This window comes from Pagrus major, chromosome 20 (assembly GCF_040436345.1).
Source record: "Pagrus major chromosome 20, Pma_NU_1.0".
Lineage (NCBI taxonomy): Eukaryota > Metazoa > Chordata > Actinopteri > Spariformes > Sparidae > Pagrus > Pagrus major.
This window is the reverse complement of record NC_133234.1, coordinates 25817342-25840546: the sequence shown is the minus strand read 5'-3', so window position 1 is coordinate 25840546 and position 23205 is coordinate 25817342. Positions and strand designations below refer to the sequence as shown.

The 23205-nt window shown below is 41.1% G+C and overlaps 1 protein-coding gene across 2 annotated transcripts; it reads left to right on the top strand.

The window, feature by feature from the left end:
* The first annotated feature begins 893 nt into the window (after positions 1-893).
* On the top strand, positions 894-22700 carry htra1b (HtrA serine peptidase 1b). Of its 2 annotated transcripts, none has more exons than XM_073489706.1 (10): positions 894-1439; positions 7793-7892; positions 7975-8089; positions 8390-8479; positions 16905-17099; positions 17596-17628; positions 18790-18904; positions 19633-19690; positions 20874-20969; positions 22079-22700. In XM_073489706.1, exons 1-10 carry the CDS (start codon positions 980-982, stop codon positions 22245-22247), a joined length of 1431 nt encoding a protein of 476 aa, XP_073345807.1. In that variant the 5' UTR covers positions 894-979; the 3' UTR covers positions 22248-22700. The 2 variants fall into 2 exon arrangements, with proteins under 2 accessions (XP_073345807.1, XP_073345806.1); XM_073489705.1 differs by having other exon boundaries at positions 894-1445.
* The last annotated feature ends 505 nt before the right edge of the window (positions 22701-23205 follow it).

The window sequence follows — 23205 nt, the reverse complement described above, 5'->3', positions numbered from 1 at the left end:
GGAACTTTTAAGTGTTTATGAAACAGTCTTGTGATTCCTCTGATGATTGTAAATGACCTGTAACAGCAAACGAGGCCATCAGCGAACAGACTGCTGTTTTTCTATAGTTATTATTAACGGCTGTGCTCGAGTCCCATCACATATATCGCATATAAATGCATTACCTCATCGCAATCCATCCATCCTGGTCTCTCTGTCACTCGCTTCCAAAACAACCGGCACAGGCTAGCAAAGATCTTTACAACAGCAGGCGCTGGTGTGGTACCGCTTTTGTCAAAAGGGGGCGCTAGAATCAACAAAAACTTAAAGTTCCTCATAGTTGCTTTAAGTATTTAAAATATTACAGTAATTATATCAGAAACTTTAAGACTTACTCAAATAATATATGTATGTGTGACTTCCACTTTTATCAAAGTAACGTTTTGACACTTCTTTACTTTTACTCGAGTCTGACTTTTGGAGACTTTTTACAGCACTGAGCAAGTGGACTTAAAGCATCCAAGTAAAAGTACTGTTTTTCCACTCTGGCCCATTTGCCTATAACTGAACATTTTTTTCATCTCAGGCTCCAACAATCATTTTTTATCAATAATACATATATATTTTTAAATGATTTAAGTCCTTTCCTCTGAAAGCAGATAAATGAGATACTAATAAAAGTGCAAGTACTTCAATACTTCAGTACTAATAGCACAGGTGTTCACCACCAGGCAGAACTGTGTTCACCTACACACATCTCCACCACCCTACCACCCCCTCCTTCTATCTGACAGACGTCACACACGCCCACCAATCGCCTCGTGTGTTTACCCTGCAGCTTTTATAAACCGGGACAGCTCCACTCTGCATCAGTTTGAGTCCTGACCTCCATATTAACTAAGAGCACACTTTGAATCTTTTTAAACTACAGCTTAGCATTTTATATCAACTTGAAGTCTAGTTTCTAGTTTCTAACCAGTTTATTTTCGAGTTTCCCATCATGCGTCTCCAGTTGGTCCTGTGCGTAATGGCCGTGCTCGTCTGCCCATATCTGCTCGCCGAGGCGCGGATAGCCAAACGCTTCGCCATCGGCTGCCCTGAGAAGTGCGACAAGTCTCAGTGCTCGCCGATCCCCGCGGACTGTTTGGCCGGCGACGTGCTGGACAGCTGCGACTGCTGCCCGGTGTGCGCGTCCGGCGAGGGCGAGCAGTGCGGTGGCACCGGAGAGCGTGAGTGCGCCGAGGGGATGGAGTGTGTGGTGACCGACGGCGTGGAGGTGTCCGCCACCGTCAGACGCAGGGGCAGTGCCGGTGTGTGTGCGTGCACCAACTCCGAGCCGGTGTGTGGCAGCGACGGCGTCTCGTACCGGAACATCTGCGAGCTGAAGCGCGTCAGCAACCGGGCCATGAAGCTGCAGCAGCCGCCGGTGATCTTCATCCAGAGAGGAGCCTGCGGGAAAGGTAAAGGTGAGAGCTGTGTGTGCGTGTGTGTGTGTGTGTGCGTGTGTGTGTGTGTGAGAGAGAGAGAGAGAGAGAGAGAGAGGAAGGGAGGTTGTATCTTAAGAAATTCAGAGGAAAAGTAAAGAGAGAGCCAAGTGTGATAAGCCTGAAATATTTCTATGTGCGTGCGTGTGTTGGATGTGAACTTGGCTGACCTCAGCAGCAGTTCACACACATTGCTCAGCAGTTTCTTCCTCGATCTGTGGATCAGAACCTTCTGACCTTATCACATCTTCCAAAGAGTCCAAAATAATCAAATTAGCTTTATGGACACATGCATGAGGTCAAACATGAGGCCGTTCTGTGGCCCTGACAGCTTCCCCCTAATAACATCCTGCAGCAAGTACTAAACTAAACTAAACCAACCTTTCTCATCCCCTCATCATGGGTCAGGTTACTTGTAATGGTTTGCTGAAGACAGATTTTCTTTCCTGTTTCCTGTGGTGCTGCAACATATGATTCAGTCATTGGTCAATTATATTCAGCATTTTGTCTAAAACACTCAAACTTTGAAGAAATACCCATCGATAAGAAGAGCTCTTCAAATTTCTTATTATGTTCATAAGGGTCGAAAACTGAAAGATATTCAATATACCGTGATGTCAGACAGAGGAGAGCAGCAAACAAGAAGATGTTGTTGAGAAAATGAATTCAACAAAAACTTTATTTTAGATAGATTAATCGTCATTTGGCTGCAGGAGCTGCAAACAGTTACCAACTATTGAGTGAAACTGACTTTGAGGAAATGCTCGGTGCTGAAGTGTGTCACATTGCAGTTCCTCTACTGGCCACTAGATGCTGCTCCAATGAGCCCATGATTACATTGAAGTAAATGAAAAAACTTCCAACTTCTCTCTACAAGAACAAAGCCACTAAATTATTGTATCATTATTTTTAGAAAATCATCGTTTCACTGAAGCCCAGTTCAGACCAAAGATTCACCAGGAGACAAAACAACGTTTCAGAACGTTGCAGCAGTGTAAACTGGCAACACATACCTTTTATTTTCATCATCGGTAGAAAAGCAACTGTAGCAAGTAACTTATTCATATTTTAAGATGCTACAAATTATATCCAATGATAAAAAAAAAGTACGAAGACTCACTGCTGTTGAGATGATACCGTCTCGTCTTGTCGCCTTGCAGTGAACCAGAGGGTTTCCAGTTTCAACTCGTCTTGTCGTGAATCTTTGATCTGAACGGGGCTTAAGCACATTAACAAGACTTATCATCACTGTGAGGTTGCCAGGCAACCAGCGGAGAAACAGCCAAGAAATACAGACGTTCCAGGATTCGACCCTCCGTAAAACCCCACCTTGTTTTTACACTTTTGTACAGACTGTTCGGATTAAACAAGATGTTACATGTTTATTAGTGAGCTTTAAAAGTGCTGTTTCCCGCTGTTAGCAATATTTACGTTAGGCTAAGCTAACGGCCTGCTGGCTCTAGCTTCGTATTTATAATATGATGAGAGTGGTTTCAGTCTTCTCATCCAACTCGTAGAAAGACAGTGAGTCAGCATCTTTCCTACAATGTCAAACCTTTCACACTCAGGTTTGTTGCTGCAGCTGTACTCAGCCTGGTTTAATGCCCAGCTGCTAATTTTAGCAAACTTTCAATATTTTAGATAACTGAGTCCGTTTTCTTTCATCCTTCCCTTCACTTCCCTCTGGGTGACCTCACAGATGATGCCGGGTTCTTTAGTCCACGTGTGTTTAAAGAGAACAGAATCTAAATTAGACGACCAGAATTAGCAGCATCTCAGTGTTTTGTTGTTTTGGGCCGCAGCTGCAGGTTGAAATAATCTGACACATCTGACAACATCAACTCACATAAAAGGAAGTTTTAATATTTGGACAAGTCACAGCATCAGTGCACACAGTCTGACACATTATCAGAAGCTGCTTCCTCTTTCGTATCTCCCCTCCCTCAAACCCTCTGTCTCTGTGGCATCTCTTCATCTGCTGCTTCATCAGTCAGATTGGCATCAGTGCCTTTCACACTGCACCAAACTCTTAAAATGGGGGTTGTTTTTTCACCTCTCTCCTTCTCTCTCTCTCTCTTTCTCCTCTTTCTCCTCTCTCTCTCTCTCTCTCTCTCTCTTTCTCCTTCTCTCTCTCTCTCTCTCTCTCTCTCTCTCTCTCTTTCTCCTTCTCTCTCTCTCTCACACACACACACACACACTGACACACACACACACACACACACACACACACACACATACACACTCTTTATGTTATCTTGACAAGGTCACAATGGCTTGAAATTTGGCCAGGATGTCCTGAGTGCCTGCCCGGTGCTGCAAAAACAACCAGTGTTCCCCCTATGAGTGTGTGTGTGAGTAATGGAGGCATTTTAAGGAGCAAACACACACACACACACACACACACACACACACACACACTGAACCTGCAGCTGTGAACACCCTATTTTGTTGAGTGCAGTTTCATTCTGACTCTTAATGGAGTTCAACCAGGTCAGTGTCTTCCTTCTTCTCTCTTTCTGTTTTCCTCCAGCCTTTCTTATTATCTTTTCATCCTTATTGTTTATTTCCCCTCATCCTTACCATCCCTCTTTCCAAATTTCCTCTTCTCCTCCCGTTCTTTTTCTTCTTCTCCTCATGCATCTCATTTCTTCTTCCATCTTTGATCTGGTGCTCCACCAGGTATGGACGAATGAAAAGTTCTCCTCCTCTCTCTCATCATTTTTAGGCCCTTTCTCTTTCTGTCCATCTCATCTCCATCTTATCCTCCTTCCTTCTCTCCTCACATTCCCTCTTCTTCTCTCTCCTAATGTCCTCTCCTCACATCTTGATCGTCTTTCTGTCTGAGGATTTGAACTTCTCGAGCACACACACACACACACACACACACACACACACACACACACACACACACACACACACCATGTAAAGTCTTCTGCAGTGATTCATCTCTTGGAGCTGATTGGCAGATTGTGTAACTTCCTGAACAGACGCAGATGTAGGTCAAACAGTCATTTTACCACATTTCAAGGGATCAGAATTGGTTTTCCTTTTACCATTTTTATTTTATTTTTTCTGCTTCCTGTAAAGACTTGCGAGCGCTCTGTCAGTTTGACAGGCTTGGATACAGCGTCAACAAAACACGGTTGCACAGTGACTCAGCTCCTTCAGGAACTGGAGGAATTTTTTTCCCAGTTCAGGCTCGTCCAGCACAGAATGAGATTTCACTTAACGGTGCATTCAGGGACCCTAACACCTGAGCAATTATTTTGACAGTAAAATCTACCTGCTGCAGCTTTATTTACCAAGTAAGCACATTGACCCTGTTTGACCTGAATATATGCAGCGCTGTGACCGACACCCGCAGTGTGTTTGAGGTCACTTTGTTTCCTCGCTCATCTGACTGCCTCCGTTCACTTCACTTCACTTCACTTCAAAGCTGAAGCAACTGGCTCACCACTCATCCTTCAGCCAAGCATCCAGCCAGCCAAACATACACACACACACACACATAAACACATCAGTGTCCTCCAGACGGTCTGCTGCACCTGAAGTCGAGGTGAACAGAAACTGGCTCCACATCACATCAGTTTGTAGCAGAGGTGTCGACCCGAGGCATGTGAGCTGAACTTGATTCAAACAGCAGTCACATGACTTGGAGTCTAGTCAAGATTTTGACATCTTCAGACTTAATTTGACAAAATAAAAGGAGACTTAACTTGACAGAAACTTTAACGACTGTCGATTTCAAGTTCAAAGCTGGAAAACTTGGCTGAGTGAGAAAGTAGATTCAGAGAAAGAGCAAATCTACTTCACCAACAGTGACGATGTCCATCAGGATTAAGAGTTCATAAGCAAAGACTTAAAGATAAATTTGCACTAAATATGATTTTTTGATGTAGATATTCATCTGTTGATATTTCCCTTCATCTCGGCTGTTTATTAAAGTAAATTCTGAATCTAAAACCGTTTAATTATCACTACTAGCATGATTTTCTCCAAGTAACAGCATCTAGAGGGAAAAAGAGAAAAAACATCTTATATATAAAACACAAAAAATAACATGTATTAAAACCAGCATTATCTTTGAAAACTACAGACGCTCCATATAAAAAGTCCAAGGACATGTTGTTATTGGTTCACTTGGGTTAGGGTTAAGTTTTATCAGCTCCACCTGCATGACCTGTTTAACCACTGAATAAAACAGAAATGATAAAAAGTGGAATGAGGTGATAACCGGTCGAGCTCAGGGGCTCGACTGTGATAAGATCTGAAGGCAGCTGCTGATACGCGGAGTGAATGAGTTGAGATCCTGCAGATCTCTGACCCCGAGGACACACAGAGACATGGAGTCACTGACTCTTACTCATATCATTTAGGCTGTGTTAAAGACAAAATGTGTGTGCTTGGTATGTTTGAGTAAAAAAAATGGTAAACTGAAATCACTGCTGTGCAGCACTACAGGAAATCCTGGGATACACAATGACAAAGTTAGAGATGTCAAAGATTATAGCACCAGTAAATATTCATCTGTTTTGACATTAACTTTAATGTGATAATTAAAATGAAATAAATATTTTTCACTTTCTTACTCTGAAAGCCAAAAAAACCCATCTGGAAGTCGTCTTACTTGGGCGTTTTGTTGGTTTTTGTTTTTGTTTTTTAATCATTTTTTTTATGAGCTTAGAATTTTGCATCTATTAACAGCTGACAGGATGTAAATGTTTAAATAACACGCTTAACCTGACGCTCCAGATGGTTTGTTACACAGAACCATCTGGACAGGAGCAGCTAGAAATGTTTGGAAAAGGGCAGACACTTTCAAAAAACACTTGGCAGGTCGCTGGACAAACTTTCAACCAACCAGATCAGCGGTAGGAGAGTGCTACCACCAGCCGGTAAATAAAACAAAGTCAGTCGAGAGAAGAGCAAAAACATTTTCAGTGTCGTTCTTTTCTTTTCAATTAAATAAAGTTATCCAGTTCTAATATAACTATTCAATTTCCCTGAGGGAGTCATCCCAACGAGATCAGTAAAGTGAAGTCTAAGTCTAACTGATGCTACTGCAGCTACGCTAACCTCTTGAGGAGCCGCCATTGTTGTTTTCAAACACACAGACCCGTCTCTCGCTGGTCATCGCACCTAAAGGCTGAAGCTGCCAGTAGTTCCTCAAAGGACACTGACTTCCACCAGAAGTGCATCACTGGAAGCCTTGAAGGTTGGATCTCAAGATAAAGTGATCACATAGGGGCAAGATAAAGCGAGGAGCTAATGTGAAAGAAAAGCTGCTTTTCTGGAGCACTGTCACGCTATGTTGATGCATCAAACCACAAAGACTCGAATGTCCCCGGGAAGTTTTACCTGGTAGTGTGTGTGTTGCCCTGTAACTTTGAACAGCCATGTTTGTGCACCACAGAGAGCATTTTACACCCTTGTTTTCAATATTTTCATTTGTTGCTGCTATAGTTGCCATCATGTTTGAATCAGCCCCAGCTGCATGTGATCGGTAACTGGAGTTTTCATCGTAAACAATCTTTGTTTCAGTGCGTAGTAACGTCTGTATGTCAGGTCCCATGTGCTGCTTTAAATCACTCCGCTTTGAGAAAACATGTTTTCCGACACCGAAAAGCACAGATGGAGGAAAGTGTCTTCTAACCGGTCCCAGCAGGTCGGAGTCAGGGGAACTTACTAACGACCAGTGAAATGAGAAAAGAAAGATCTGTAACTGTGACAGATGTTGCAGCACAGCTGGAGTGAAACCAAAATGGAGTTATGTAAGGTGACAGCAACGGTTACATATGGACTGTTACCAATTCGTCAAAAACATCCCAACATCCCTCTCCTGCTATCTCTCTGTATGTTTTGAGGCTCTGAGTCACTTCCTTTGTTTTAAAAGCATCAGTGGACGCACTAGACGTCCTGCAGCTGCTCTCTGATGTACAGTTAATGTACCGTTCTGCATCCACATCTGGATTTGGTTTACACAGCAGCTACAGTTTGGGTCCAATCGCACCATCCTTGAACACCACACATCGTGCTTCAGGTGAAACTCAGGAAACTCAGACGAGGCTTTATGCCCAATGACGGACGACGGTTAATGATGATTTCCCAGGTAGCAACATTAAGACATTGATCAAACCTGGCAACACAAGCCCACAAAACAAATGATTTACAGACTGTGGTTATGAAGTGGTCAGCCAGGATGTGAATGCTTTGTGTGTGTGTGTGTGTGTGTGTGTGTGTGTGTGTGTGTGTGTGTGTGTGTGTGTGTGTGTGTGTGTGTGTGTGTGTGTGAGATACAGTTCATTGACACTGTGTCTTCCTCCCTTCAGCTCAGCAGAACCCTGACAGTCTTCGTTACAAGTACAACTTCATCGCTGATGTGGTGGAGAAGATCGCACCTGCTGTCGTTCATATTGAACTTTACCGCAAGTAAGAGAAACTACCTGAACCAACAAAATACACAAAAAACTAGCTGTTCGAGCATGTTTACAGTCTTTCTCTTTCTGCTCAGGATGATATTTTCTAAGCGTGAGGTGGCAGTAGCCAGCGGCTCTGGGTTTGTTGTGTCAGAGGACGGACTCATCGTCACCAACGCCCACGTGGTGGCCAACAAGCACCGAGTAAAGGTACGCAAAGCAGCTGTACAGCCGTCAGTGCAGGGGAAAGATAGTCACTTGTGTTTTTGAAATAAATTGTATTGGTGCTAACGCTTCTTTCAGTTCTTGTAATTTCTCGTTGTCCATATTATGATGTTGTTTCACACTTTGAAATTATTTTATGACATTGAAAGTGCTGATGAATTTTGGGATCCATTGAGAACTCTTGCTCTACATTTAACATATTATTGACTGATAACTTAAGACTATCTAATGAATTGGCAGTGTTTTGGAGGATGTGACTGGTACTAAACTTTTCATTTCCTCCAGGTGGAGCTGAAGAGCGGAGCCACATTCGATGCCAAGATCAAAGATGTGGATGAGAAAGCCGACATCGCTCTGATCAAGATCGATGCTCCGGTAAGCAAACGTTTTAAATTATTGTTTTTGAGGGGACTCACCTTAAATTCACCTTCAGATATTCACCCCACGAATTGGGAAGCGACGCAAGTTAATCAAGAGAAAAGTAGAGCTGAAGCACAAAAGAAGCTGATATTTTTAATAATCTCATCTGGCCTCGATTTACTCTCTAGAAACTTCCTGTCTTGTGTCCTCATGTGCCCCCTTTCTCCTTTCTGCTTCTCAGACAAACCTGTTTTCTCTTTCCCTTTGTGTTTCTCTCCTCTCCTCCATGTTTTTTATTTTCCAAAACAAATTCAGGTATTTATTGCTGAAAAATATGCTTCCCTGAACCTGTTTTTAATTCTGTCTCAGTGGGATCTCTGAGGCGAGGCACGTCAGTACAATAATATCATTACTCATGAAAGTGGATATCTGTGGAGCAGGTCAGCAGACAGAGGGAACTTTTTATGTGGGTTAATTTGGGATTTTTTTTTCTCGCAGCACTTTGTTTTGGTCCAGGGATGACTGGATGACGGGGTTCAGTTCAGGAAGCGAAGCTTTCCACAAGATTTGTGCGGTGGAAAAACATTTTTAGCATAACAAGGTCAATGTGTCTCATTTCCGCGCAGACATTAGGCAGTCAGAGCTGCATCATCCTGACAAGGTCAGACACTTAAAGGGGAATGTTGTCTATTTTTATAGGTAAAATTCAGAAATGTCGATGCCAGAACAAAGTGCAGAAATAAATCATATCTCCAGGTTATATTTAAAGCTGCCTTGAGGAGTTTGAGATCCATTAGAGCCCAATTTAACAACCAAATAAATGACCAAAGCATTCAAAAGCAGCCTGTTCATGACTGAGTGTAGCTAAAGTTGCAGATCTATAAATAGGCTGAATAAAAGAAGGAGAGATGAAGTCCAGCTGTGCTTAAGGAAGTAGACAGGATGCCTTATGCAACTCTCATCTGGAGTCTGTTCTCACAATATTAAAAACACAAGATTTGAGAATTTTAACAATCTTTTAAAGTCTTAAAATTATATTAAATCACTGTTTCTAATGATCCCACATATACCCTGCATGAGTAATGTTTGCATTGGACCTTAAAATGCAGCGTTGTCTAGTTATCATCCCCATAAATCACAAAAATAAAGAAACTATCATCCATTATAAACCTGAAAACTCAATATATATATATATACCATAGGATATGTCAATGTAGTTAAAATAAGATTATGTAGTTTTAAACTCAAAGTAGGTCAGATTTGGATGACTGTGTCTTTGCCCCCTCCAGTCTGTCAGGATGGCAGGTTCAGACCTGCTAATGCCATCTATACACAAACATCCTTCCTGCCATCTGGAACTGCAATCAGCAGGTTTTTGGGGAATTGAAGATGTTTCCACAGAGTCACGCAAACAGGCAAAAGAAGAGAAACGTTAGCAGCATGGTGGTATTTTAAAACTGGTGCCAGTTTTCAAAACTTTTAAATCTAACATTTGCACATCAAATATTCAATTCAACTGGAAAGCTGGACGAATGAAGAAATGTGATCTGTCAAACAGTAAATGTGCCAAATAACAAATTACAGGTTTGGGTATCATATTTAAGTTAAAGTAAGGAGAAGGTTCTGGGCAGGATTGCACTTGAATATAAAAACTTTATATCATTTACAGATATTCAAATATTTTCAGATGTCTGAGATAAGTGTGTTTATACAAGTTTGAATGTCAGACATCTGATGCAAGGTTTAAAATTTGACAGATTCTCAATGAAGGTTCTTCTGTTCCCCTGACCAAAAAAAATCTGCTGTTGTTTTTGTCTAAATGTGTCTCAGATTTAACTTTAGATATGATGTTTGACTGGCAGAATGAGAGCCGCCCGTACACAAACAAACAAGTCAACACACAGAGACACTGACACTGCAGGATGTGAGTTCATGCTTGCCGGTCAGACAGAGACGATCATGGTTTTCCTCTGCATGTTTGGGCGGAGCAGCAGGGTGTAACTGGAGCTCCGGGGGATGAAATTGTGCTGAAATCCACAAACTGCTCAGCACTTGTGGTTTGTGGTTTACATGCACACAAAAACCAAAAAGACCAATTGTACATCTGCACAGATATGCTGTCTGCACACACCCACATCCATCCCGGCACGCACACACACACTTTCATCAGCTTACACTTAAGTTTGTCTCCATCTTGTCTGCTTGAGATTGCTACTGAGGCAGCTCTCGTCTGAGCATGTGCAGACAGGAGTCTTAAATCATCCAGTAAAGCCTCACGGCGATATTCCACCTCGATCCAGCATCGATCATTTTCCATGACACATGTCTGTGAGCAGCTTATGGAAACTGCTCTCAGCTGATCTGATCAGCTTTCACAGATCTGACGCCCGGACGTCTGAAGGCCAACGGCAGCATTTGATCCGTACTAATACCGTTTACTACGAGTGTTGATGGAGCCACTGCTGCTACTGTAGACACCTACACCTTAACATTTCTAGTAAGTAAGAGCAAGAGAGATCATTTTGAAGTTTCAGAGATACAAATATAGAGATGAGGAGAAAATATTTGTTATTAATTATAGTTCGATGTGAGCAACAGCTGTTTGCACAGGGAGTGGATTCTCTGTGCTCACTACTTATTTTTCATGTCACACATGTTATCCTCAGCAAATTCCTCAGAGAGTTGGCAAGTCTCTGTTCTGCTTGTATAACTAGACAACTGAAAGGCCTGGTTCTGCCCAGAGAAATAGGAAAGAGAGGAAGGCAAGTGAGACAGAAGAAGAAATGAGATAGTTACATTACATTCATTTCTTTTGCATGTTTTTGTGGTTCTGGTGCATGTTCATCAAGTGTCAGATGGATCCTGTGCAACAGAAGAGACAGTTTACACATGCAGCAGATGTGGAGTTGTGTTTCTGGCCACCTGATTTTAGTTTGGTCAACTCCTGTGAGAAAAATGTCTGACTCTTTAGCTGCTGAATGCTCCACTATATTCACCAACCGTGTCTGTCTGCTGTTTGGTGCTGGGCAGGTAGTGCACAGTGGCTTTATCAGAGCTTTTTATCTGAAAACAACTGCCTGTTGAGTCTAGGAACAAGGTTCATGAGAGCACTGACTGAGCCAAAACAGCAAAGTTGCAGGTTTTTAAACCAGAACTAAACTAAACTGACCTAAGCTTACCAAACACCTGGTTTTGATGCCACATAAACGACAGGAAATGTGAAATGTGGCTAATAAGCATATAATGTGAACGTGATATGCCACGACTGGTACAAATGTCAACCTTGGATTTATCTGTGGTTTGTAGAAACGTTACCTGCCAACATTGTATCCTGGAGACTGGGCTGCACATTCAAGTCATGTCAAGAAAGAAAAGGATTACAGCAGTTTACATACTAAAACAGCTTAACGTTGTGGATTTTCCAGGGTAACGAAGACTTTCTTTTTCAGTGCTTTGAGTGCTAAAAACAAGTGTGTGTCTGTGTTGACCTCAGTTGTAATTTGGTGGCAGTAGCGGTGAAGATCCTTGTAACAAAACCTTGTTATAAAAACAGAACTAACTGCATGGTTAGATACCACTGAGTGAGACATTTTTGTGTGCATGTGATTTGAGATAACCGACCCTGTAACAAGCTTACTGTACTTGAGATTGTATAGAGAGAGCGATATAATGAGAAGGAGAGAATGATGAGAGAGGACAGGAGGGATGAACAAAACCACTGCTTTGTTCCTTGTGGTCTTTGTTTGGTTGTTGCACTCCGCTGTGTCTGCGTCTCTTAATTACTGAACGCAGCCCCTCGGCTCTGTAATCTCACCCCGAACAAAGTGCTGTCATCCTGAAAACCAGCGAGCGAGGAACACGGTGATTTTCCTGGTGGGCGGAGCTCCGCAGGCTGTGTGTTGGACGGCAGCTTCAGACGATTCTGGTTGCTGTTCATTACAGGCGGACAGAGGAGCTTTATGTCGAACCGACAGAGTAAAGCTCTGATTAGAAGAGCTCAATGAATCCATTCATAACCTCCTTGTTTAGGTCTGTATACAGTATGTTTGTTGGTGAGTTAGGAGGGAGTTGGTGTGTATGGGGTGCTGGTGTGGGGACTGACCTCATTAGAGTATATACAGTAATCAAGTCTGGGATTTATTATAGAAGTACTCAGTTGGGCTGCAAGTAAAGATTATTTTCATTGTCAGTTAATCTGGAGATCATTTTCTGAATTATTCAATTAATTGTTTGATCTCTAAAATTTCAGAAAATGGTGACAAATGTTGATCAGTGTTTCCTCAGATGTCTTGTTTTCTCCACAACTCGAAGATATTCAGTTTACTGTCATAGAGAAGGAAAGACACCAGAAAATACTCACTTTTAAGAATCTGGAATCAGAGCGTTTAGACTTTCTCTTTCAAAAATACTTGATTCATTAATAGTTGACAACTTCCTTGACTTGCAGTCGAACATTTACATTTATTTTAGCACAAACTGATGAGGAACAAGACAAGTAACTTTTCTGAATCACAATCAGAATAAAAAATAAAACATATATAATCAAAAAAAATGTGTTTACTATACTTTTAGATGTGTAAATTTAATCAAAAGTATACAACTTAGCACAATAACTCTGTCAGTATCAGTGCATATGTTGGCTGATACGTAACAAGAATTTGCAGTACAGAAATTATATGGTTGAGGTCATTAAGTAATATTTCACTCAACATATTAGTAGCCCTTAAAACTATAATATGTAACACTTCTATGTTAAAATCAAAAAGAACTAAACCTTTGCCATATATTGTTGAGTTGTGTACCAATTACCACAAATGTTTCCAACAATGTTCAAACCAGAGAAGTCACATTTTTTTCAAGGTAAAGATGTGTTTCATTCGGTCGCTATGACTTCTGGGAAAACATCAGATAATATGTTGCAGAGTCAGCAAACAAGACTTAATGCAACATTATTAAAACTCAAAATAACATGAGATTTCTCGAAATAGTCTCCTGTGAAGGTTTAAATGTCTTTGACATGAAGTCGAGTTGCATTTACACATTCGTGCTTTTTGTACAGAAGTCTAAATTTTGTTGCTTAAACTTTAATGATCATCTGCGGAGGAAACTGGCTGTTTTAAGTATTAATGGGGGCATCACATCTTAAGCATGATTTCATTTTACTGGTCTGGAGGAAAGTGTTAACGGAGTATGTGAGAGGCACAGAGAGGCTGCAGTGAACGCTCACTTAAAATCAAACTTTGGCTCCTGTTTCAGGCTCCACATTTTATTTTGCTTTGTCATATTCCATGACTCATCCACACACCGAAGCACACTCCAAAGTGTCGGTCATGTACAGATGTGTTGAGCATACCAGTGGTTTTTAGACAAGCTGTTCTCACATGTCAATCAAACTTGCGTAACAGAGAGGGAAAAGATTTGGTTTGCATTTCATCTTCACTGGATGTCTGGAAATGTCTTCGTCATTCCTCAGCTGCCCTGAGATATAAAACACATTCACATCTGTCACAGTTGTCATCTGGTTTCTGCTTCGTTTCATGTGCCATTCATTCCTTCTTCTCCCCTCTCTCTCTTTTAACTAATGTTATGTTACTGAACCCGACCAAAAGTGGGTCAGACTCTTCAGGCTTGTTACTTAACAGAGGAAATGGGCAGCAGATGTGGCTATCATCACCAGGGAAACGAGATGCACACACGCACTCATTGACAGACAAATAGACGCTTGTCATGCTCGGCGGAGTGTTGTCGATGAAAGTCGGGTCCTAACGTCGCGGCTGCTTTATGTCTCACTTTTTCTGCTCGCCGTCACATCTGGGGCTGAAGTAGGTTAGTAGGACGACTTTCAGGAAGTTAGCGCACAGTTCACGGAGGGTCGGCCAATCAGCCAACACCACTGCAGAGGGCTGAGCCAATTCAACAGTGTCTTAAACTCATAGATGTACTGAAAGAGTTGGACACTGCGCAGGAAGTCAGACATGCTGCCAGTTTGGCCCGGTACTGCAACAAAAAATCTCTTGTGGACCAAAATTTTCCCCTAAAACCAAAAGAGTCTGTTAAACTGCTGACAGGACACATTGAACTGCACATACTTGTCCAGTGAAGACCATGAGTGTAATTTTAAAGAGAGTAAGTATAGTGCTTACTGAGATGGTGAGGTGTAGTATGAAAACTGAGGTTTTCTCCCCATTACTTTGCTGTCCTCCCCTCACGATTCAAGACGATATTTTCTTACGACAAAGATGACGTTGGGTCGTTCAAATTCCATTTTTTCTCGCTTTAAACTCGAAATATTGTGGCATGCTTCTTAGAATTGAGTCCTCCACGTCTGTGTGTTAAAGTGTTAAATGTGTGCATTATGCTACATCAAGCCAATTAACATGTAGTAAACTCTGTCTTATTCCCACATCAAATACTGACACATGCTACCTCCGCCGCCACGACAGCTCAGCGTGGATTTTCTTTTCAAAATGAGAGCCAAAAGGTGCCAGAACAGCTGTTCGATATATGATATTGTGAAAAATATCGCATATGACAGCAAATATGGTGATATTCAATAACAGGTAATATCAGCTCAAGCCCAGTCAGAACTGCCAAGATGTCTTTTAACCCTCTTTTCAACCAGCTAAAAGGCGGTTTCAACATCAACGTGTCACAAAACACAATTTTGTGTAATCATTTTGAAAGAGATTCATGTGAAGGTATTTCTCCAAAGTCTTCAAATAGTTTGTGAAAAATACTGATCATTTAAATTATAGAGATTCACCCTGGTACGTTTTTTTCTTTTTTTTACAGTATGTGTGTGACAATAACTGATGTCTCTCAGACTGAAGGTGTCGGTTTGCCGGCCAGACACCTAAATAACCGGTCAGCTGTAGCACATTCAATATGTTTATAACATTAAACATGACATTACATATCTGTGACTAAAGCAGCAGAAAAATAGAAATCAAACTCACAAAATCTTATTAAATAACCAAAACTACTTTTAAATTTAAAGTTGTGTGAGAAGCCTTTAACAACACATTTATAAATCATTATCTCTTGACGGCAAAAAGGAATTACTTTTATGACTTTAACACGACTGTGACTGTGGTACATTTCACTTCAATTCAAGGTAAACAAGGTGTGTGTTTGTTTGTGTGTGTGTGTGTGTGTGTGTGTGTGTGTGTGTGTGTGTGTGTGTGTGTGTGTCTACTGGTTTAGAATAATTAGCGGTGGCAGAGCAAACAGCAGTTTGAGTGTTTCCTGGCTTGAATAACACGAAGAGAGAGAGAGAGCGAGAGGGAGAGAGCCATAGAGAAAGTTAAGAGTAATAAAATTCTATTAAAGTCTATTTTCACAGATTATTACATATAAAAGTCTTTACAGGGCTCTGGGTTCAGTGGTAATATAAACTGTGTGAGTGTGTGTGTTTGCAATAGCGTTCAGGCACCTTCAGCTTTTATATGAAGCACTGGAACCTGCAGGCGCTGGGATGGAAAAGCTAATAGTTACGAGCTAGTTAATCAGAGATGCAGAGCTGCGACCTGAAGCCGTACAAACGACAGTACGAATATGTTGGATTTTAACACATTTATTCCGCACCATCACATCACACTCATGCTGTAATGACACATGGGTGTGATTAGTTTTATTTGGCAAGATGGGTTTGGCACATTTACACAAAATCTGGCTGGTAGAAAAGTGTTACAGCAACAGCCAAGGCAGCATTAAACTGTTTTTAACTTCCAACTGACCACATGTTGGGGAGAATTTATTGATATGATGGAGAAAAAAAGAGAAAAATTATATTGGGGAATAGAAAGTAGACAGTATCCTGCTTTCATTGAAGTGTTATTGTGTTTTATGAGAGATACTTTACTATACTCTCTATATGGTATATATTTTCATCATTTCTGGCGATGTCTGTAATATCGCTTACCTTCGCACAAGACATTAAGAATTAGTCCAACAAACACAAACAAACACGTCTGACTGACATGGTGGTCAGTGCCGGTGGAAACAAGGCTGCAGGGCTGAAATGAGCTGTCGTTGATGGTGATGTACAGTTTAGAGTTTGGGCTGTGGATGGAGGGAAGCCTCGTCCAGACTAAGAGCTGACTCAGCTCTCCACAGGAAGGCCACGTCTGCCTCGTACAGCTCGGAGTGAATAAACAGCTGTTTACCTCTGTGTTTACCTTCCTTCAGTCTGTCTGAGCCAAAAGGTCAAAAGAGTGAAGATTGAATTAAACAGTGTGTCTATTTGCCTCAATCATTAATGTCCAGATATGTGGGTTACTTCCTCCAGTGGTGACTGCAGCCTATTAACTTTATTTCCAGCCGTATTTGTCCCCTCTTTCAAACTAAATTTGAAGCTAAAGCTGTATTTTGTGGTGCTTTGTCTCAAACTTCCTCCGTTCTTCAACCAGATTTCTTTTTCTGTTTTTGTTTGGTGGAGCAGATGAAGCTGCCGGTGCTGCTGCTCGGCCGGTCGGCGGACCTGCGCCCCGGTGAGTTCGTGGTCGCCATCGGCAGCCCGTTCTCCCTGCAGAACACCGTCACCACCGGCATCGTCAGCACCACCCAGAGGGGAGGCAAGGAGCTGGGCCTCCGCAACTCTGACATGGACTACATCCAGACGGACGCCATCATCAACGTGAGTAAAGAGACGGACAGACGGGCTCTGAGGCAGGGAGGTCGTGAGGTTCAGCAATTTTTTCTCACAAATGTCTCCAAATTCTGCTAAACTGAACATGACAGAACCGAAGTCGTTTGCATGTTCAAATTTATGATAACCATGTGTGTGTGCTTGATTGGTATAAATAAAAGTTCAGTGCAGTATAAGTGTATTCAGTGTTGATTGTACTGTTCAGTGTTAAAATCCTCTCCATTGATCTGCTGATTGGCTGGATATTGAAAGTGACTGAGAAAGAACATAAAACATCTTTTCATAAGCAACACTCCACCTTGTTGCATGAAGTGCACACCAGATGTAACATGAGGTCACAGAAGTGTAACCGCTTATTATTACACTGTTTTCTGCACTCTGCTAAAATAGTTTATTATGATTCAAACCTGTGTTGTGTCTTTAATAGAGATGTACTATTTTCTTTGCTCAAACATTTCTTGTTTTCCTATTTGTTTTCTTGCAGTACGGCAACTCCGGAGGACCACTAGTCAATCTGGTAAGTGAAAGAAAACGTGCTAAGAAACAATATATCTTCTCAAATCAAAGTATTTTACCTAATATACTTAACTTTTAAGTCTTTTTAAAACAAAAAAAACATCCAAACTCCATATTTCATACTACATATATCAGGAAGCTCTGCTACAAGTAGTGTTTTTTTACACACTCGCTTGTATTTTCTAATTTTACTGGGTAGCAATCCGTTTAACTTAATTCCTATTTTTTCTTTGCGGTATCATTTTACTATTTGCTTCTTTAATAATTAACCTGATTAATTAGAACATGTAGCATGTTGTAATAATAACTTTATTCATGTAGCACCTTTTAAAAACAGAGTTTACAGGTGCATTGACAGACAAAGCAAAAGGAGGCAGATTAAGAAAAGGTTCAAATAAAGTTTAAAAAAAAGACACAGGATGCAAACCTCAACATAAATAAAAACAAATAAAAAGAAGACAGGTCAACATTTCTGCTTGTAGCTTGGGGACAGACCCAATCAACATTAAAAGTGATCAGTAAAATCTTAAAATCAGTTCTCAAAGTCAATTCTTAACGGAACAGGGAGCAAATTGAAAGAAGTCAGGATTGTTGTTTTCAGATAGTGGACATCTGATGAAACCCATTTGTAAACTACATGATAAATGCTGATTAAACTCTGTGTTTCTGGCCTCACTAAAAGGGCATTTTAATGTATTTTCAGCTCTTGTTTGCGGAGCTGAAATTGAATGTTTTGGAAATAAAGTAAGCAGTCATGTAATGTTTGTATCACCCTGGGATTCAAGCGAATCTAATTAATCTAATTTTTACATCACCTCTCCCTATCTCAGAAACCGTGTCGGAAACACAGTTCTTATTACTGGGATCACATCCATGATGTGATGCGAAACAGAGATATATACGTAACCTCATATAAACAATCACCAAGGCTCATAAAGTCCGTATTAGGAAAGGTAAATAAAGAGTTTAGGTAATGCTTGGCCAACAGTCGCAGCCCACAGCTGACTCTGATTAGAAGTTTGTTTTCAGCTGGCCGTGTTACTAAACGAAGAACAATGTGGCGTCAGAAACGCTGCTTAACGAGCTTCAGGAAATTAGATTTTACTGTTGGGCGTCATTGATGATAAGTTAATGTGGGTGTTTTTACGTGTGTGCCCTGCAGGATGGAGAGGTGATTGGCATCAACACTCTGAAGGTCACAGCAGGAATCTCCTTCGCCATCCCATCAGACAAGATCAGGCAGTTCCTGGCAGAGTCACACGACAGACAGTCCAAAGGTTTGCAAACATTTAACTCTTTATTTTCTGACATTTTGTCTCAGAGACAGAGACAAAGAGAGACGAGGACGACATGCGATAAAGGTCTAAGGGAGAACTACGCAATTGTTTATTTTGTAGGATGGAAACAGATCATGGATTATGCACAAAGATTAGGACATTTAAGTCAGCCAGTTACCTAGAGAATGAATATAATCAAAATATGTCATGTATTTTTGATGTATTTCCATGTGGGACGGCCGGGCCAAATATTTGGCAATAACATCTTAGCAGTAAAATGGTGCCTGCTTCAGCAGCTTGTAAAAAGTCTTAAATCCAGTTCCCACTGAGCCGGACATATATTAAAATCATGTGTTTATACTGCTGCTTCTCTCCACCATGACACACAGTTTAGAGGTTTCCACCTGTAGATGATGTAACCATCTGTCTAAATAAGTCCAAACAATTTCAGATAATAGAAATATTATCTCAGGACAGCTTTTGGGCACAGTATGCAGAATGTGTCCACAGTATTATCTCACAAAAGATGTGAGCTTACGATTGCCTCCCGTGTTAACGAAATAACTGTTATTATTGATTTGAAGTCAGGCATTTTTAGAAGACATGACATCGACTCCAAAATGCCAAATTTCCCAAATCATCCAGTGACAAAGTTGTCTGTGATAGTCCTTACATGAACATATATTAATGATTTTTTCTGCTCTTGCACTTTTCCTTGTGTTCTTCAGGTAAAACGCACCACAAGAAGAAATACATCGGCGTCAGAATGATGAGTCTCACACCAACGTAAGTTCCTGTGTCTGATGACGTCACAACACCATTTAATGTCATTAAATCATAATGAAACTGCTGGAACATCTGTTTCGTTTTTGTGGTTAAGGTTAAGGCAATTTTGGGAAGATATTTTAGGGGAAAAAAACAGTTGAGGTCATGTTAAAGTTGTAAACCATCAGTATATCCAGTCTGTCCTAATTTTTTCACATTGTAGCGTGAATAAAAGGTCTTTCTTTTTTGTGTTTCTGGGAGATCAGACTTTTAAGTTGTGTAAAAAAAAAAGCCAAAAACATCTGAGATGTTGCGCAGTGAGATGAGGCAGTCTGATTAATCTCCCCAGATCCCTGAAACCGATGTTTCTCAATCTTGACTTTCATACATAATAAGGGTGGTGATCGTATTGAAGAGGTGACCTCAGCTTTAGATATCTGCCTTCAAATGATGAGTTTCAACAGGAATGTAAGTCGACCCAGGCCCGGTCCGCAGCCTACAGATTACAGTAACACCCAAGCTGCCCCTCGAGAGCGGCTCGCTCCAGGAAACACCCTGAAACAGCCAAACAAGCGTCTATTTCTCTCTCGTCACAACACTGTGCCTACGATCTGCTTACATATAGGCACAAAAAACACTTGTTAGGGTTCGGAAAACATCGTTGTTTGGCTTAAAATATTTGTTTTTCACCACAAAAATGGCTGGAAATTACTGGAACTGACACAGTGTGTCCACAACCCTCAAATCTCAGAAACAAAAATTAAAGGTTCACTGTGATGAATGACCTGTCTTATGTCTTCATGTCTCTGTAAGTTGATTTTTATTGTAAACTGAAATAAACTGAAACCATTGTTGCACAATTTTAGCTTTTTGTGTGCCTGGATCTTGTTGGCTCGTGTCAAGAAGAATCTGTTAAGCCTCAACAGCTTGAAAACATAAATTCATGTTGACTGGATGATACAGGTGTCCCGTGGACCAGTCAGCACCAAGATACATAAACACAATCAGATCTGTACTGTTGAAGTTGCAGCTTTTTAAAGCTCGAGTGTCACCATTAATCAGAGCAATGCCTTACATGTTGAAATTTAAAGTGAGTCATGATGCATCACCCCTTCGAGTTGAATTAAAATCAGACTGGTGTGGTGTGGACTTTTAGTACAAAGCCTCATGTTTTGGCTGTTTTTCTCTTGGTTTTCTCCATCAGACTGGCTAAGGAGCTGAAGGAGAGGCAGTCAGACTTCCCAGATGTCACCTCGGGGGCGTATGTCATTGAGGTCATCAGCCGGACTCCAGCTGAGACGTGAGTGACTCTCTTGTCGCTTCTTTTTCCCACGTTGTCTGCTGTTCACTGCCCACTATGTCAAAACAACACGTGTTTAGATAGATGGGAGGGTGCATGCTGGTCGGTACCAGACTCACTCCTGCAGGATATATGTTGTCCCTGGAAAGATTAGTGGTATCCAAATGAAAAGCTTGTTGAAAAGCAAACCGCAGTGTTTCACCTGAAAAAACAGCAGGTCCAGTTTATTTTCTTGTTGTCTGGTGGGTTTATGTAGAACACAGGCAGCAGTCAGGACGAAGCTGATCTCAACATTTATTAGATTTGAACTTTCTGTATGTGAAGACAGCAGGATGTGGAAAAGTTCACTTCTGGTTTTGAAGATGCTGTTTTGCTTTTGGAACCGAGCTGAAAGTTGGCAGTGAAGGCAGAGTCATGAAATGTTTCCCACCCAGACCGCCCAACTCCCTCTGCCAGGGAGGACACACTGCTTCAGTTATAGTTGAGCGGATTTTATTTTGCTGTGGAAATGAACCTTAAATGAGAAGAGACTAACTGAATACTGTGAAACAAGTTTGGAAACCCCTACCTCCATCATGGATGCACCAGCCTCTAAATTTGTTATTTTGATGAAGGAAAATGTTGAGAAATTGTGCATCTGAGTCTGAATCCAGCTCTGCATCAAATACACAATCATTCATGTGTCACATTTCTCTACTGTGGTCGACGTGGCAAGTTTTATTCATTCAAATAATTGAAGTAGTTCAGGAGACAATTGCAAATTACACAATCCAGACCAAAGTCATCAGTTGTTGCTTGATCCTCGTCCTAGCTTCACACCACATTTACTTCAGTTATTACATAAAGGAAATTAAAATCCTCTGGAAACACATTGTAAGTATTTCTCCATTATATATACAGCATACAGTAAGAGACTACATACGCGAGAAACAAGGGCCGTTAAAAACAACAGAAGTGGAACAGAACAATGCACTGTGTATATTTTCAGGGAAAGGATATAAAATAAATAAAAGGATTTAAAAAAAAATGATATGACCTGAGAAGCATTAAAATGTCAAAATTACACTTAAAATGTATTTGCTTGTGTCACTCTCCTTTCTTGATGACAGAGCTGGCCTGCAGGAGAGTGATGTCATCATCAGCATCAACGGCGAGCGAATCACCTCGGCTAGTGACGTTAGCGCCGCCATAAGGCGGGACGAGACGCTGCGAACAGTGGTGCGGCGAGGCAACGAGGACGTCATCCTCACCATCACCCCAGAGGAGATTGAGCCTTGACCTCAATCAACAACAGTCAACTCAACAACCCAAACAGTCAACCAATCCCGAGCTGGCTCTCAGTGTTTTTCAACTATGAACATTTTGAAAAACCAAGCAACCAATAGGGGTGTGTGTGTGTGTGCGTGTGTGTGTGTGTGTCTGGAGCCACACTTACTGCGTTTAAGAACTTGTAATTATTAGTAGTCGTCCATGGTTTTATGCTTGCACACACCTTGGTCCAACTTCGTGACCCTGGGAAATGAAGCTCATGCTTCTCATGTTAGTTTGAATTTTTCTTCTAATCCAGATTCACATTTCATCCTCACGGACCTTTTATATGCTACTAACCCCATCTGTCGCTACAAAGCGGTTACTGCAGGTTACCGTAGTTCTGTTTCATTGTGTATATTCTTGATGGAATATTTTTTTAATAGTATTTTTGTCTTTACGCGTTTGATGAATTTTTTTCAAAAAAAGGGAATAAAAATTCTTTACAAAAGTGTTGCCTTTATTGACAATGTCGAGATGATAATTTTTATTTGATGTTTGATCTCAAACATGTTTCCTCAATCAGCCAAAAGGAACCAATGATATGCACAAGCTTTGTCCCAGCTTTGAATATTGTTCAACTATACAACAAACTGTTCCTTAATGAGGTCTGTAGGTTGCAGGTAGGTGTTCCTCATGGAGCCTTCTAGGATCCCCTGAGGTTTCTCAACCCTCTTCTTTTGCATGAAGTGTTATCTTCTGTTTCCACATCACACGTTTCTTTTACTTTTTTCTCCAAAGTTAATCTGTCAACCAACAGCTCACATTCACAGACAAGCCGACACATGAACCAAAGCAAGACTGCTCCACCGCTATAGTCTGTTCATCTGTTAGGACTCTGTCATATCTGTTTCCCACTAGCTAAGAATAGAATGGATTAATATCAATACTACATTCAATTTAATATATACAATTTGAAGTGAGCAGG

Excerpts from the sequence above, each read along its gene's own strand:
- htra1b (XM_073489705.1), top strand. The coding sequence starts at position 980 with ATGCGTCTCCAGTTGGTCCTGTGCGTAATGGCCGTGCTCGTCTGCCCA. Across the intron at positions 8,090-8,389 it reads CCAACAAGCACCGAGTAAAG|GTGGAGCTGAAGAGCGGAGC; the intron begins GTACGCAAAGCA and ends CATTTCCTCCAG. Across the intron at positions 17,100-17,595 it reads AGACGGACGCCATCATCAAC|TACGGCAACTCCGGAGGACC; the intron begins GTGAGTAAAGAG and ends GTTTTCTTGCAG.